The sequence below is a fragment of the Triturus cristatus genome, chromosome 1_2 (genome assembly GCF_964204655.1).
Source record: "Triturus cristatus chromosome 1_2, aTriCri1.1, whole genome shotgun sequence".
Taxonomy (NCBI): domain Eukaryota; kingdom Metazoa; phylum Chordata; class Amphibia; order Caudata; family Salamandridae; genus Triturus; species Triturus cristatus.
Window position 1 is genome coordinate 438,270,340 of NC_140580.1, and position 16,533 is coordinate 438,286,872.

A 16,533-nucleotide genomic window follows, 5' to 3' on the forward strand; every position below is an offset into this window, starting at 1 on the left:
CACACGCCCACCGTGATTTATGACGGCCGGGAGCCATCCTGGTACCTGAGCGCCACGCCCAGCCCCCCCCCCCCCCCCCCACACACACCGCGGCAGAATTTGCCGCGCGGCGAAGGGGTTAAATTGTACAACTAATCATATATAAACAAAGTTTATAAAAATGAGATTATTTTTCGAACTCACTCGATTAATGTGCATGTGGTGGTCAAATCTGTGTACATTTATGGCCATATGGTACCACAAAGATAATGCATGGTGTGCCTTACAAGCTGCAGTACTCTGAGTCAAATCCAAGTGGCAGATACTTATTGGTGCAGGGAATGCTAGATGGTATGGATCTCTGCATTTTGAATGTGTTTACACCGAACAGTGATGATAAAGACTTTTATCTGAAAATGCAAGATCTATTAACGGACACCATGGCCACCAGGTTACTGTGGGTGGGAGATTTTAACTGGGTGATAGATGAGTAGTTGGAGAGGAAGCCCCCAAGACACTCGACAAAGCCAGCTATGGTGGAGTCACTGAGTTTGGTAATACAGAATGCCACTCGCGAACACATGGTACGTACAGTAGGCTGGACAGAGCGCTGGGCACTGAGGACATATCCTCCGTGGTACGAACTGCCACACACTTGGGGTGTTATTTATCAGAACATTCACCTTTGCTTTTGTAGTTGTTGGGTGGGAGGTTTGTGCATGGCTCTTGTAGCTGGAGTTGCCCCCTGATGCCCTCATGGATGCTGCATGCAGGGAAACATTGGGTGTGGCATCAACAGAGTATATGGACAGCAGCTGGGGAATGGTGGCTAATAGAGCGTCTGAATGGGAGGCAATAACGGCAGTCATGAGGGGTGAATGCATGACTAATGTGTATAGTTTCAGACGACAGTTGAATCGGGAGCTGGTGACACTAGAGGGGAGGCTCACAGATCTGCAGAAATGCGAGGCACTGGACTATGCTCTTGGTGGAGAGGTCACAACGGCTAGACACGCAATTGGTGAAACCTGGGATAGACTAGTTATGTTTATGTGGAGAGAATACAGACAGAGGCTCCATAGAAAGGGCGACAAACCCAATAGATTGCTAGCATGGGTTTTGAAAAGGGATGCCCGGATGCTCCCCATTATGTCCTTGAGATGACCTGACAGAACGTTGGCAAATATTCAAGAGTCGATAAATGGAGTGCTTAAGGCACATTTAGAAGGACTGTATAGTGTAGGACGGATCTCAAGGTACGATGCAGTGGTCGAGTATCTGAATTACGTGGAGCTGACTGCTTCCGATGGTGATGCATGAGGAACTGGATGTGGAGCTCACGTTGGAGGAATTGAAGGAGGCACTGGGGGAGATGACTAAAGGGAAAACGCATGGGGTTCTCTGTGGAATATTACCACTTCTATGCAGCGCAGTTAATGGAACCACTGCTGGAGGTCTATAGGGATGCAAGGCAAAGTGGTGAGCTACCTTCCACGTTAAATGAAGGGGTGGTATGCATGGTCCCGAAACCGGGAGGGGATGTGTTGGATCCCGCAACCTACAGACCCCTACTAATGCTTAATGCAGACTTGATGGTGCTCTACAAGATCCTCGCGGAGCGGTTGCGGGGGTAGTGGGAGCGCTGGAATACGAGGGTCAGTGCACCTTTATCCCTGGCCAAAGTACGGCTATGAATTTACATAGACTGGCCCATGTTCTGCATTCGGTGGAGGGAAGCCGAGAGGAGTTGGTCTTGGTTCCTGCGGACATTGCAAAAGAGTTTGATATGCTTGACTGGACGTGTATAGCTTAAGGTCCTTCAATGGATGGGATTTGGTCCAGGCTTCTGTGGTTGAGTAAAACTACTGTATAGCTCACCTCGGGCTAGGGTGCGTAATAGCGGGTTGGTGTCGGCGCAGTGGGTGGTGGAGAGGGGCACACGTCAGGGTTGTCCCCTCTCCCCGCTATTGTTTTCATTGGTCATGGAGTCCCTGGCGTCGAAGATTCAGAGTAAAATTAGGGACTATGGAATGCAGGTTGGGGACAGCATACATTTAATATCATTATACGTTGATGTATTGTTTTACTTGACGAGGCCCAGGGAATTTGTACAGCTGTTATTGGACAGATTGGATGAGTTTTGGGCTGTGGCTGGGCAAAAGGTCAACAGACTCAAGACATTGTTATTCCCTGTGGGTGTGTTGTGCATGTTGCCTGGACTGGAGTGGCCTCAGCTGTGGCTTACTTGGGGGATGGAGGCTTTTTTAATATTTGGGGATTATGGTGGCACAAGGAGTGGAGGGTCAGTACAGCCTCAACCTGGGGAAGATGCTGGAAGGGTTGACTATGTTGCAATTTGGAATACTCTGCAGCTCTCAGTACCAAGTCGGATAGCAGTTGCAAAAATGTTTTTTATTCCCAGATGTCTGTACATTGGGCAGAATTCATTGTACATGATCATAGGTAGCCCATTTCAGAGTGCTAGCTAGTATGTTGGTCTTCCTCGTTTGAGCGGGGAAACTGAGCAGAGTTGCTTTGAGAACACTTAAACTAGATTTTGAAGAGTGGGGCATGGGTTTGCCTGAGCTGTATTATTATATGGCTAAGTTACAGCATGCAACGCGCCGGGTCACGGTGGGGGCTAGGATACTGGGACATTTCCCCTTACCAAGTGCGGGAGATATTGGAAAGGGTGATTTGTATGGTATTAAAATGACCTCTGTTCGCACAAGCGTATAGCATGTGATCGTTGGTGCCGTTTAAGCACATTAACAAGACCATGTCGGTGGCACACTGGAGAGCAGGGGTTACGAGACGCTGGGATATCTGCACCCAGATGAGCGGTTCATTACTTTTGAGAATGCGTTTACAGAGTTCTTGGTGGTACCTGGCCAATTCCTTCAATACTCTAAACTTGCCGGTACGGCCCAGGAGATCTGGACAGGTTTCTGTAGCCCTCAGCCGGTTGGAAACACTGCAGATGTTAATGTTGCTTGGCGCCGCGCGCCGCATGGTGTCATTGTTCTATGGCGCACTCAAAGGGGTGTTAAAAGGAGTTTTCCTGTTAGTCAGGCCAGGTGGAAAGATGTGGAGGGTAACATGACTGATAAAGAAAGGAGGGAGGCTTGTGCACTTACCAGACAGGTGTCCTGTAACGCCAGGTTCAAGTTGATACACTTCAACTATTTGCACCGGACTTATTTTATGCCAATTAAATGAAGCAGAATGTATTCGGGCAGAGCTGTGGACTGCCGGAGATGTGGAGCGGTGGCGGGCCTCCTTTCGTCACATGGCGTGGTTGTGTCCAACGGTGCGTGCATTTAGGGCATTTGGAAGGGAGAGAGTGGAGAGGGTGTCTGACTTTGTGGTAGAAGAGACCCCCAAAGGAAGCCTTCTGGGTTGTCCCAGTCCTGAACGTATCCTCAGGATTGAATCGATGCTCTAGTGGTCCACCTCTCAACAGCCCCAAGTCTGGATACAAATAATGCGCAGACTAAAGGGTGGTTAAGCGGGGGAAGGGAAGGATGGGGACAGCAGGGAGGGAGACCTGTATGAGTCACAAAGATGAACAATGGTTATTACAAGAACCTTACTCCTCTTCTCCCTCTTTCTATTGTTCTCTAGTACCCAGACTTCCACTAACCTGTAAAGGAAAATAACGATGACCCGCCAACAGGGGTGCTGAGCGTGAATCCTCTATGCCTGTGGGAGGCTTAGTGCGTGAGGGAAAACCTTGGCTCTGTCAGTCACCCCTGTGGAAATGAAAGGATATCACAAACAACGTGTTTTTTGGCTGCGATAGTCAAAAGGAGGCAAGCAGAACAGCGATGCACACAATGATTAACTGTAGTAGTTTGCCAACATCAGCTGGTAGAAACAGGTACACTTTCAGTAGAGTTACGTCACTCATACATCGTGCAATGTCATAGAAGATAGCTGTGGACTGAGGGCGACCCCCTCCTTCGTATAGGATCTATTGGTAATTTCCCTCACATGAACTCTGCAAACGTATGCAGGGAAGAGTTCGCCAACGTAGGGAAAAGCACACCACGACATTAAAGCAGTTCAGTACTAATTTTACCAACAGGGCGAGCGTCCCTGTTTCCCCATAAGAGCTTTTGGCAAGTTAGGGTACAACTCTCAGGAGGAAAGACTCGGGAAGCACAGCGCGCTCCTCATAGAACAAGTATTCCCAAGCGTAGAAGAAAGGCTGCAAACGAACTCACCGCCTTCAAGGAACACTCAACAAATGGAACAAGTGGTGCCACTGGCACCCTTACCCGACCTCAGGGACCAGGAGACAGCCAGCGAGGACCACAATTCCGGCGGAATAATCTGCAGCGTTCCTTCCTGCTGCCTCGCCATATCACCGCTTCCGCATCACGTGGGTCGCGGTGATCGGCGTCTGGCGGCGTGCCGAGGCTGCCGGGAAATGTAGTTTTCTCCGTCTTAGCGCCTGCCCGTGCGAACGGAGCTGCCGTGACCCCTGACATGGGTATAGTTGAGAAGAAACAGAGGGTGGGGATACATTGGAATTTAGTACAGTTGATGCTGGTAGGTGCCAAGCAATGTGTGGCAATTAGGTGGCTCGGTCAGAGAGTCCCGTCAGTGGCTTTCTAGAGCAGGGACACAGTTAAATAGCAGAGGAAATGCCTATTCGGATAGCTAGGACTGATGACCATGTGAGGGAGGATCTAGACGTCTGGGCAGGGCTACTGCAGGCTTTTCAGAGGGGCGAGTGAGATGCAGGGGCAGTATAGGCTGGCAAAGAGAATGTAACAGGTGTGAGAGCAGAGAAGGAGCGCAAAGAAGTTGGGGGTGACGAGAACTGCTGAGTTGGAGGATTGACGCAGCAGTTGATACATATGGGGAAGATGCATTGTGGGGCAGTCAGCTGGTAATTCTGGGACATATGTAAAAGAGTTGTAACTGTATGTGGCTTGATTTTGAGGGGAGGGGATGGATCTACCTACGGCAATGGGGATGAAGATAATGATGTCTATTATTGATGAAATGCTGTTGGCAATGTTCTTGACGTCCAGTTGTGTATCAGTGAAAACAATAAAAATATATTAGAAAAAAGTATTCCCCTAGTGTTGCATGTGACTCAACAGACCTGTCAAGCAGGATTTGACAATGTAGTGTGAAAAGCAATGGCCACATCCTCCAACCTGCACATTCTTTAGAGTTCAGAAGAGTTAGCTCTGCCTATTTGCTCCTGGGGGGCATTTTCACACCTTTTTTACGTCTCTGCAAGGCTGAGCACAGGTTGAAAGCTGGCTGAGACTTATGCTAATTAGCTTGCTAAAAATTCAGGCAAAAAAGGCTAAGTTTGTAAAACTTACTTTTCCTTAATATTTAACGAAAATCCAACTTCACCATTGAATTGTATTTTTAATAACTATGAAATAATAATTTCATAATTTTTCTAGCTGGTTTCATTCCCAAGTTACAGTATTGGTACTTTATATCCATTTTCTACATGTCTCACGTTTAAATACAATGCATTTTACCTTGTAGGCTACAAGGTTCACATGTGGCGATATACTGATGTTTAAAAGGGAGGATTTAACCTGTCAAAAGTGTTTATTTTAAGAGGTTGCAGTGCATATTTTGCACTGTTACAATCGAGGTACAGCAGTAGCCTGGAAGTCATGTTTGCACTATCACTCTGGTGGATGACACAATGGATGCTGCACTCACCTAGTGGCCTTTAACTTCCAGGCTCTGGGTACATTTTGCAACATATTCTGTGCACCTATAGGCAAGTTAATTATACCTGTAAGAACTATGCCAATTCAACCATTGTTAACAGAGAGCACAGACACTATACTACTGGTTAGCAGGTGTTGTAAAGCCAGCATAATATAGGGTCCGCAAAAGGCGAAAAATCTGGGGTGACCACGCAGAAAAAGGGGATTTCCTATATGTGTGTGTATATATACAAAGCTTTTTGTTAGACAGACTCACTTTAAATGTATACAAATAGTTGCAGGCTAACAAAAAGGCGCAGTTGACCGTTTTTTCAATTATTTTCATTTTGCTTTAAAAAAAAGCCAATTATATCTAAACCGTAAATAATATTATAAAAAAGTGGCTGGACACCTTTCACATACCTTTTTAAAAGGAAAAGAAAGGGTAATGCAGACTGACAGGCTGACACAGCTATAGTCTGATAACTGACATTGTTCCTTTATGGAATCGAACCAAAAGAGGCTTTATTCGATTATTTAAAAACAATCAAAAAGCTTTACATACAACAGTCCATATTGCTTTTGATAAAAAATATAGGTATGCTAAAAATTCAAAACAGTAAAAAGGGAAAGTTCAGACAGACAGTAAATGTTTTTACATAAAGCAGACTTCAAGAAATTCCATACATAAAAACAAACCAGAGAATTCAAGAGTATATGCAGGAAATGCAAAGTGGACTTGCATTGTCGGAAACCATATAGCTTAAGAACTGATTTTTAAAACTTTTTAGTTTGAAAATAATAATTAAAAAAAAAAAATAATGTTCCAGGGTTTGTACAGAGTTCTCATCGCACGGACAAAAAAAATGGATGCTTTATCATATTAGCCCAAGGGAAAGCAAAGTAAGGATATAGTGGTTCCCAGACGAACTTTGGCTAAGAGAGCTCTTTCCCAAGGGCTCAGAACCCAGATACGATATGGTTCTAGGTAAGGTGAAGTTTGAACAATAGTGTAATAATGCAGTAAAGGTTTCCTCAGTTCCTCTTGCTCCGTAGATGACACCCTATGGCTGATATAAAGTTTTTTGACTAATATCAGCTTTAGTCTGAGAGTCGGGCGATGTATACAGTTCAATACAACCTATGGTTTTGAAGGAGGATTGCTCTTAGCTTAGCCAAACAATAGAAATCTAAGATGATCTCCCGATTGAGGGTAATATCCTGATAACCCCAGATTCCAGCACCGTAAGTTACAATGGCTAAACACTTAGGCATGTTGACCTCCAGTAGAGGGGCTGGATTGCTTATTACCTGCTCTTTTTGCAAAATCAAATAAAGCCCCAACAGAGTGTTTGCAAAAGTAAACAGTGATTCGCTACACAAGGTTGCCATGAGCATTTTGAGTCAAACATGATTCCGAGATATGGAAAGTTGGTGACCTGCTCAATATGCTTCTCTTTAATCCAGAAAGAGCATGCTTTAACAGCTCTTGGGCTACATATCATACATTTAGTTTTGGAAATGTTAGTTTCCAGATCTAAACTGTCAATGAAGCCAATAAAGCTATTAATGTGGGCCCTTAGGCCATTGGGGGAGCGAGACATCAAAACAACATTGTCTGCATAAAGCAGAGCTGGAACTGTAATGGTCCTAATCCTGGGCTAATCCTTTCCTGAGGTTTGTAGCCTGGCATTTAATCTATTTATATACAAGAGAAGCAAGATGGGAGGCAGGACATATCCTTGACAAATACCAAACTGTAAGTTAAACAAGTCTGTGCATTTGCCTCTTGGCCTGTACCTTACAGTGGCACTCACCCTGCAATGGAATTCTCATCAAATAACTAACAAGTCATCGTCAAGCCCTAACTCAGAAAGAATTGTCCATAATCTAGAGCAATTGACTATAACAAAGGCGCTGCTTATGGCCATAAATGTGAGAAGAGGCGTTCCCCCTGCCCCCCCCCCCCCCCCCTTTTGGCACTCATACTGATGATCAAGTACAGATAAAGGCATTGTTCCTCTGTAGTGTGTTCCTCTCTAAATGTGTATTGCACAGGAGAGAACACGTGATTGAGGCTGGCCTAGTCCTCGATTCTGTTAAGAACAATGCACCCGATGATTTTAACCGTGGAGTCAAACAAGGAAATTGGTCTATAAAATTGAGGTTTTTGTCTACATCCTTTTTTTACATCGGAATTATCACATCTGTGTGCCAAGAGTTGGGGAGCCCACTGTTCACAGTACTGTAGACCATATTAGTAATAATGGGTGCCCAAAACCTGATGTAGAGATCCATTGGGATCCCATTAGCGACGGGTGCCTTTCTTGATTGGCTGCCACTAATTGCCTTGCATACCTCTGTAAGATCAAATCTGATACTCAAAGGAAAAGAAATGGATTGCTCTGCATGGCTACAAGCTATATGGTCTCGGTAAGAGTAGATTGCTTTGAAGAGCTTGGTCCAGCAACCCACACTCATTTTAGTCCCTAACTGTAGGAAACTGGGTTTTTGTTGGAGAGAGTTAGCCTATTCGGGTCAGGGTTATGCCCATTTCCCACAGGAAGTGGTCATATAGAGCTCGTAGTCACCCTAAGGTAAGTAGCTCATTGGCTACTGTCTGGTACTCCCCATAACGCCCCCAAATTGAGGATTTAGGTGGCACCTCTCGACACAGAACTTCAGATTTGATGGACCTAAAAAAGAAACGGACAAAGAAGAGATGCTGAACCAGAGAACTGAGTGCCTACTGTGGACTATTGGCGCAAAACCCTGTCTGCCACTTCAAGACTCAGTAAGGAGTACTTGTGCTCTGGGAAGTCAACTCTGTCTCCCCACCGAGTGTGAAGACACATGGATTACTGGATCTGTGCTGTACCAATCCCCGGGGTACTCGATGCCCTGCAATCAAGTCCGACCAACTCGAACTGCCCAGGAAGCAAACACCTGTCGAGAGACGTCAAGAACCCTGAGACCTACTCCGTGAGTGGCCCAGCAGACTTATAAATCATCCCTGTAAGCTGCTTGCCCCAGTCCACGAAGACCATCTTCTCGCGCAGAGCCCGTCTGACCAACCTGCTCTGCACTCAGCCCGCCCGGCCTGGGTACCGACGAACCGGCAGTGCTCCCATGCGCCAGAGGTCCTTGCAACCCTAGCCCCGGTTTGGGAGCTCTCAGACTTGCTGACACGTCCCACTTTGCAGCTTGCTTCTAGGTGGCCCCTCCTTCTCTGTAGTGCACCAGCTACCAACGCCTGCAGCACCCTGCTCCCGGATGAAACCAGGACTCTCCCTTTGAATCGCTGGTGGTCTCTTCAACTTTGGTGGGTTGCAACTCTGAATCCAGAAGGTGAACCCCTAGAACGTCTATGCTACTTTCTATGCATTTTTGCTATTTCCTCCCATAAAGATGAATATGCATAATTGCGCACAACTGTGAACTATTTTTCAAACTTTAATAATTTATAAGAAATTAAGTACTTACTTGTGAACTAAGTTCTTGGTTTGAAAATCTACATAAAAACACGTGCTACTTTTTGCAAATTGGTCTCAACTTATTCTTTGAGTGTGTCTCATTTATTGCATCTGTGAGTACAAATTAATTCTTAGCACTACCCTCTGATAAGCCTAACCGCTCGCCCACACTACCACAAATCGAGCATTATTTATTATCTACTTTTGCCTCTCTGAACCAATCTGTGACTCACTGGACTCTCTACACAGTGTATTTTGTTCTAGTGCACTATATAGAGAGCCAGCTTCCTACACTAACCCATCAGTCAAATCTTTCGATATTTTTGGTTGATTGATCATTTTCCAAAAACTGTTGGTGTCCTGTACGGAGATGGCTGCTACAAGCTTGTCCCGCATTTCCTGTTTGACCGCCCACTTTCTATCATGAATGGCTTTTTTTTTATATATGCACGTCAGCAGGTTGGCAAATAAACCTGGTCTCTGGGGGTAGGTTTAATGGCTGCACGTAAGCGCCTATTGGCTGCTCTACATTCCTTATTAAACCAGCCCGGTTCAAATTTGTTACTCACGATGGCTGGACATGATAATGTATTTCTAATGTTAACATTCAAAGAATGAAACTATGGAATTGTTGGACTGATTTAGCTATGAGGTATTCCATTAGAAAGGAAAGATTACTTTTGATCACAGTGTTAAAATGTTAGGCGAAATCAACATTTCGCCACCTAAGTATTAACCAACGATCATGTGGAGTAATACCTGTAGCTCCAGTTAAAGCATGGAGATGAGAGAGGATAAGGGTAAGGGAAAGCTCAGTGAGGGTTATGATCACTCAAAGCCCTGACAGGAATAGCTATTGAATGGGCTAACCTACCAATGAGAAGAGAAAAAAAAATGTAATCTATTGTAGTGACCCGGCCTCTATCGGTAAAAGTGGGAGTAACATAATCAGTGGGTCCTAACAGTTCCAGCCAACCCTAGTTCAAGAATATGCTTAGAGAGCCTTTCTACCCTATGATCTGTAGTTCCAGGTGCAGCATACCCTTGGTACGTTTTGAGTGGTTGAAGTTCTGTAAGATTAGACCCCAATTTGGCATTGAAATCCCCTTTCAATTATACTGTTGAAATCATTGAACAATAAAAAAGACCTTCTTCGAAGGCATTGCATAATATAGACCAGGTCATGGATATTGCAATTACTGCAAGAAGGGCCAATGGCATTGTAAAAATTAACAACACAGAAGTTAAAATTATTAGACTGTACCAACCAAAGAATTTGCATTCCAGCGTGTATTACAGGCACAGGGTGGATCATAAAACCACATGTAGTGTGAACAAAAAATCATTAAATCCCTGCTGGCTCTTCCCCTGTTGGCTCTATGGGCAGGAACTCAAAAAATCTGATATCCATCCCACATGAGATGTTCCGTACACCAGGATTCTTGAAATATAAACCGGTCAAGCATTTTAATATAAATCAAGCCAATCCTCATTGCCCAACTTGGACACCAACCCTAACACATTACAGAGGATCAGTTCCAACAGAGGACCTGGGCTGCCTCCTCCAATAGTACTAGAAGAAATATTGGGAGTAGCTAAATTGCCAGACGGTGTAACCTAAGGGGTCTGCTTACAGGGAAGGCTTAAGACATTGATGATGGCTACGTCATCTATCTGGGGTACATGTCTACACCGTACTCTGACAGATTTGGCTGTCTATGAACGTGAGCGCAAATCAGTTCACCAGCGTATTGAAGACGTCAGCCCATTTTGTTAAGGTCTGCCTAGGGTGCAAAGTAGCTGCTAAATTGGATGTAAGTACTTCCCGCCTGATTACAACCATTAACCCCTGATGCAGACGTCCAATCCTGGTCCTTATGTAGATATCTGTGAAATAAATCTTAAAGGCAAAACACAGATATTTCCATCCGTAGATGAGGCCTGCTGATGTTGATGCAGAACGCGCCTTGCAAGGGTCGGATATCTAAAATGTATAATAACACAGTCACCATGTAAAGGCTTCACAGTATCTCCAACCCATCCCACTTGTTGAACCATCAAAATATTTTTATGGTCATAAACATTAAAGCTCGTATTGCTGACAAGCCAATGACATACTTCGTTTTTGAGCTGGACAGTGGTCTCTGCGTTTAGATCTACTAGTTGCGGAACGTTGGCCTGAACTAAAGGAAAGGGGCAGCTTGCAGGGGGAAGGTTGATTTGCAGCAAGATGTGCTTACGACGTGGGTCAGGATCAGATCTGATATGTGGGTGGCTTGGATCGTATGTTAGTCACACTATCTGAGATGGCTGAGGTTATGTGGCTCTGAAGGAGACTTTCACAGGGTAATTAAGCAGTGTTATTGACTGGAGTGGATTTGGCCCCTGACAAAGAAGACTTGGGGTGGGGGTGGAGAGGCGCATAGCTACTGGGATGGTGGCAGAGGTTACCTCAGTAGGGGAAGGCTTAAAGTATCATTGACAGAAACTGGAGATTTTGCCAACTTCAGCATCAAGTTTATCCAGTTTTTCCATTAAAGTTGCAAGACAATTGTTAAAAGCAGTGATGAATTTGGTAAAAAATGGGGGCCCATGCTGGGTTGTCGTAAGCACCCAGGAGGTTATTGGCTGGGGCATCAGAAGTAGCAGGGGTATTTTTACACGCGTCATCAACTCTGGGGATTGCATGCTTGGACTTCCTCTGAAGCTTAGCAGCTGGAGAACGATTAAGGGGCAACTGCTGAGCAAGTGAATCAAAAAGGGAGGCCAGGGACTATGGCTGTTTTATGAAACCTCCTCATTATCCAAAAGGGCCACGGGTTCCCCCAGTGCAACAGAACCAACATTGGAATGCATAAGATTACTAGATGAGCCAGCAATGTCCTAGGACAAATGTCTTTCTGTTAAATCAATCTCCTTGGTAATGACGTCCACAGCTCTGGCCAAAAAGGTGCTCATAGTCGTGCTGTTAGGGCCCACAGTAGATTTGGAGTTAGGAGACTTCCTTTTCCCCCATGTCTAAAACTAAAGAGGCCCCGTAATGGAGATACCACAAATGAAACTGGAGATAGCAGGAAATGTAACCAGTCAGAGTAAACATGATGAAAGAAATAGACACCTTACTTCCGTCAAGCCTGAGGAGGGCAAAAATCCAAAGGACACACAGTATGGGGATAGCATTTGTATGTTGCTTTGTTCTTGATGCAGTTGGACTTATGCAATGAGACAGAATATTATTGTGGTCTCCATAAGAAGCAAGACCGGGTTTAGGGTGGTCCATGTGTTACTTTGCCTTTTCAAGATCAAGCTTAAATTAACGGCTTGATTTTGGGCACACTGCATCTTTTAGATTTTCATCGAGGCCCGTTTGGATTACGTTGCAGGGGTGCATCCATGTCCATGCTGTTCTTGGCAGCTTCACTCTTTGAATAGTGTGTAGGAATGGTATGTTCTTGTTCAGCTTGGAGAGTTTAAAGTTACTGCCCTTGACGGCATGGTTGAATGTGCTATAATGGGCAAAAGAGGGAAAAATGTTATGTATTTGCTTAATGGCTCTCCAAATGCTGCTTTGTTGTTATATTGGTTTGTGCTATAAAAGCTAATTTTTGCACTTGTTCAGTATTTCACTACCAAATGTATGCCTTTATTTTGTTTTTTTCCCCCAGATTTCAGAAACGTGCTGTGAGGCAATAAAGAAGCTCTTTAAACAAGATAGGGTAGGCTATGCTGCCCTGTCTGCTGTGAAAGTCATATCTGGCATTGTAAAGAGCCGGAACTATGATGTAAGGCCAGAGGTAGGTTTCTCATTTTGTTACTGTAAGTAATCAACAATAAATAATAAATGGGCATGCTAACAGAGAACGTTTTCCAGTAGCAAGTAAGCAGTGAATGTGTGTTCTAGTCTGTTAAAAAAATCTGTGATTTAAGGGTTAAATTCCTAAATGTTGTTGCTTTTACAAGCATACGGTGCCTTTAAAAGCAACTTGTCTTTATTTATATATGTGGAATGTAGGGCACTTAATTGGTGAACAACTGGAAAAAAAGGCCCAAGCACTGTCTTGGGTCCAGATACACCCCCAATCAGTTTTATAGTACTTGCGTGGTAATACTCTATAATCAGGATAGCCTGGAAGTATAATGAACAGTGTTATCTTCTGGGCTGTAGATCATAACTACACAACAGTTACAGAAAATCAGTGGGTCGCAAGAGCTTTGTGTGGGCAGTGTTTTTAATGAGTAAATGTTCACAGAAGATGTTTAAAAAAAAATATATATATAGTGTACAATGATATGTCTGCCCTTTGTCCAAGTTTTTCAGCAGGCCAGAATGCAAGTGTCAGCAGCATTCTCAGCTCAGGTGACTAAGAATATGCCTAGACCCTCAAACTCCACCATGCAAAAGGGAACAGTCCAGAATAGTAGACGTTTGTGTTGCAAAAGCAGCTGGTCCCAAAGACATAGTTCTAGTGTCCACTTAAAGTGGGAGCCTGGGAATTTGGTGATCAGCACATTGGGGCACTGAACACAGGTCAGAAGGAACTAGTTACAGATCTAACTGGGACTCACTCAGTATCAACTTTCTATTGGTGCTTATAGTTCTTAGCACGCAAAATAGATCCCCCTAGTGGGTACCATATTTAAGGGACCATATCTTGTAAACGGTGTCTGTGATCCAAATGTTTGTTACCTCTGGAACATGTTACAGGAGCTGGTACCTGTTGTCATTTTAGAGCACTGGGATTTAGGGTTATGTTTCTACTGAACCATTGTGGTTTTTCTCCTTAAGGTGTGAATGATGTTGCACCTGGTCCCTCAGGTAGTGGCCTCCAATTCTGACGGAAGATGTGGAGGCTGGATATCGCCTTTGATCCAGAGGGTACCCAGTTCCCATAGCACTTAAGCCTTTCCCCAAAAAGAGATGCAACTCTAAAGCAAGGCTATTACAGTATTGCCTCATTTTAAGTGTACTTCATTCTTCTGTACCAAATGTGATGCTTAACTGTAAGGGGAGGACATTGTTGCCCTCAATGAGAAGCCTTACTCTAATGTGTCATGTGATGTTGGCTACTATCATAGGAGTTTGCCGCTCTGCTTGTAGACAAATTATAACGTTGCAAGCTGAACCGAATATAAGGAGGTCAAAAATTAGTCACTTTAGCACCATGCACTTTAGATTCACTAGCACTTTATACAGATGCACTTTTGCACTTTAATGACCACACTTTAGAATATACTGCTATCCTAGGGGAGGAATAATGTGCCCTGGATGCACAATTTACAAACACACAAAGATGACAAATAGTAAACAAATAAATAATGGCAAGAAAATACCCACTGGCAAAATATTGGCCTACAGACTTTGCTCTAAATTGCTCTTTGTTTAAGTAGATGTGCACATGTAATCAGGCAAAATACATAGGTTTAGCATGCACACATATACAAACACACAAAATGCACTTATTACACTTTATCAGTTAAAACATACTGATTAAATGACGAATCAGAAAAAGGATAAAAGGACGATGAGTATATTTACAATAAAGAATCGAGCCCCCCTTCTACTCACCAAATGGAAGCACCAGCTTCCAGCTCCCGTCCACAGGCCTTTCGTGCACCACTAACGCTCTGCCATGATCGACACCCCCATTCCGAGGCAGACCGGACCCCCATTTCACAATAGGCACCCAAGTCCTCCACAAAGCCTTGAGCGTCGGCACCAGAATCGAAGACACTCCAACTATGCCTAGAGCACAGCAATACCACCATTCAGACCTTACACAGTCTAGGTTTCACAATCAATCCGACCAAATACCACCTCCAACCTCTTCAAATGCAGTCCTTCATCGGGGCCATCCTAGACTCATGGGTGGGGAAGGCTTTCCCCTGTTTGGCACAAGTGCAAGCCTTCTAAAACTTGCGTCCTTTTTTCAGCCAGATCATCAGGTGACAGAACTGAGATGTGCTTACGTAGCCATAGTTCCTCATGCCAAAGTGCACATGCACCCGTTGCAATAGTGTTTAGCGGCACAGTGGTCTCAAGAGGAGTGTCGTCTAGAGGATCTTATGTTGGTTTGGAACCGCACATATTGCTCTGTACAGTGGTGGACCACAAACAGCCTGCTACAGGGGGAGCCCTTGCTTGACCCAGTTCCGTAAGAGACCATCACTACAGACCCCTCACTTATCGGCCAAGGCACACATCTCAGTCACCTCACTGTTCAGGGAATGTGGACGTCTGCCCAGCAATCCCTTCACATCAGCCACCTGGAGCTGATCTCTATATAGCTTGCTCTCTGGATATTTCATCTTCTCATACAGGAGAAAACAGTCCTGATACACACAGACAACTCAACTGCCATGTTTTTCTTAAAAACAAAGGGCCGCACACTCACCACAGCTGTCCAGTGCAGCCCAGAGCATCTCGTAGTAGGCAATACGTCACAGAATATATCTTCTCATCCAACACATCCCAGAGGTGGACAATGATCTGGCAGACCTGCTCATCAGGACACATCAACAAGTCCACGAATGAGAACTCCACCCCCCAGGTCTTACTCCTGTGCTTCTGACTTTGGGTGTGCCGTGCAGGTCCTAATAATAGGATATGCACGTTTAGACAACATAAACTAAGGGATTGGTGTCCAGACTGATTCCAGACACACTCAAAGGATGTGTTATCCTTTAGACCAGCTAGCTCACAGTACCACCATGCACCCCCTAACTTTACCAAGGAGGAAATTGTCTCTGGGAACTATCGAACATCACCACCCTTGATCCTTCAAGGATTGTGGAAACAGTACAGTACCTTTCGCTCAGTAAATCGTGCTCACTTAGTCTCAGAGGAATACACAGAATAAACAATGGGGACGTTTTCAATAAGCATTTATTAAACCAGTGTCGTTCTAGAATAAAACATGTTTGCTGCGACAATCATTAGACAGAAACAGATATGTAAGATTACAAGCACCGACAGAGTAAATAAAAGGTAGAGTTCTACCATGTTACAAAAACAATAAATATATGCAGGCATATCGATACATCTCAATAATCAAGCATACTCCTAAGATGCAAGCCCTACCTAAGTGTACCTAAAATGTATGTAGCTGTAAAGTCAAGAATCCCCAAGGAAAGAGCCAGTCCCATTATCTGATGGGAGAGAATGAAGGACCCTATCTTGGTCTCATGTTGGACACCCGCGAGGGATGTCAGATCACTGCATGCTGGAATTTCTGCAGGCCGGGACCTCGGTGTCTAGTGTGAAAGCTTCTCTTCCCTTTCCCAAGCAAAGATGTGGTTCTTATATACCCACAAAATACCCTCAGGGGTTATACCTAGATATCTAATGGCTTGCCGTTATGTATAGTGGACTTGTCGTCCAAGGAATGACA

General features: G+C 44.5%; 1 protein-coding gene across 2 annotated transcripts in view; it reads left to right on the forward strand.

Moving 5' to 3' along the window:
• The window catches only part of NOC3L (NOC3 like DNA replication regulator), a 426,444-nt gene that overhangs the window by 122,143 nt on the left and 287,768 nt on the right, over positions 1 to 16,533 (forward strand). For both annotated transcript variants that reach the window (XM_085605900.1, XM_085605907.1), the window contains exon 10: positions 12,811 to 12,939. In XM_085605900.1, the coding sequence (XP_085462026.1) occupies positions 12,811 to 12,939 (129 nt within the window). The remainder of the gene's footprint in view (positions 1 to 12,810; positions 12,940 to 16,533) is intronic.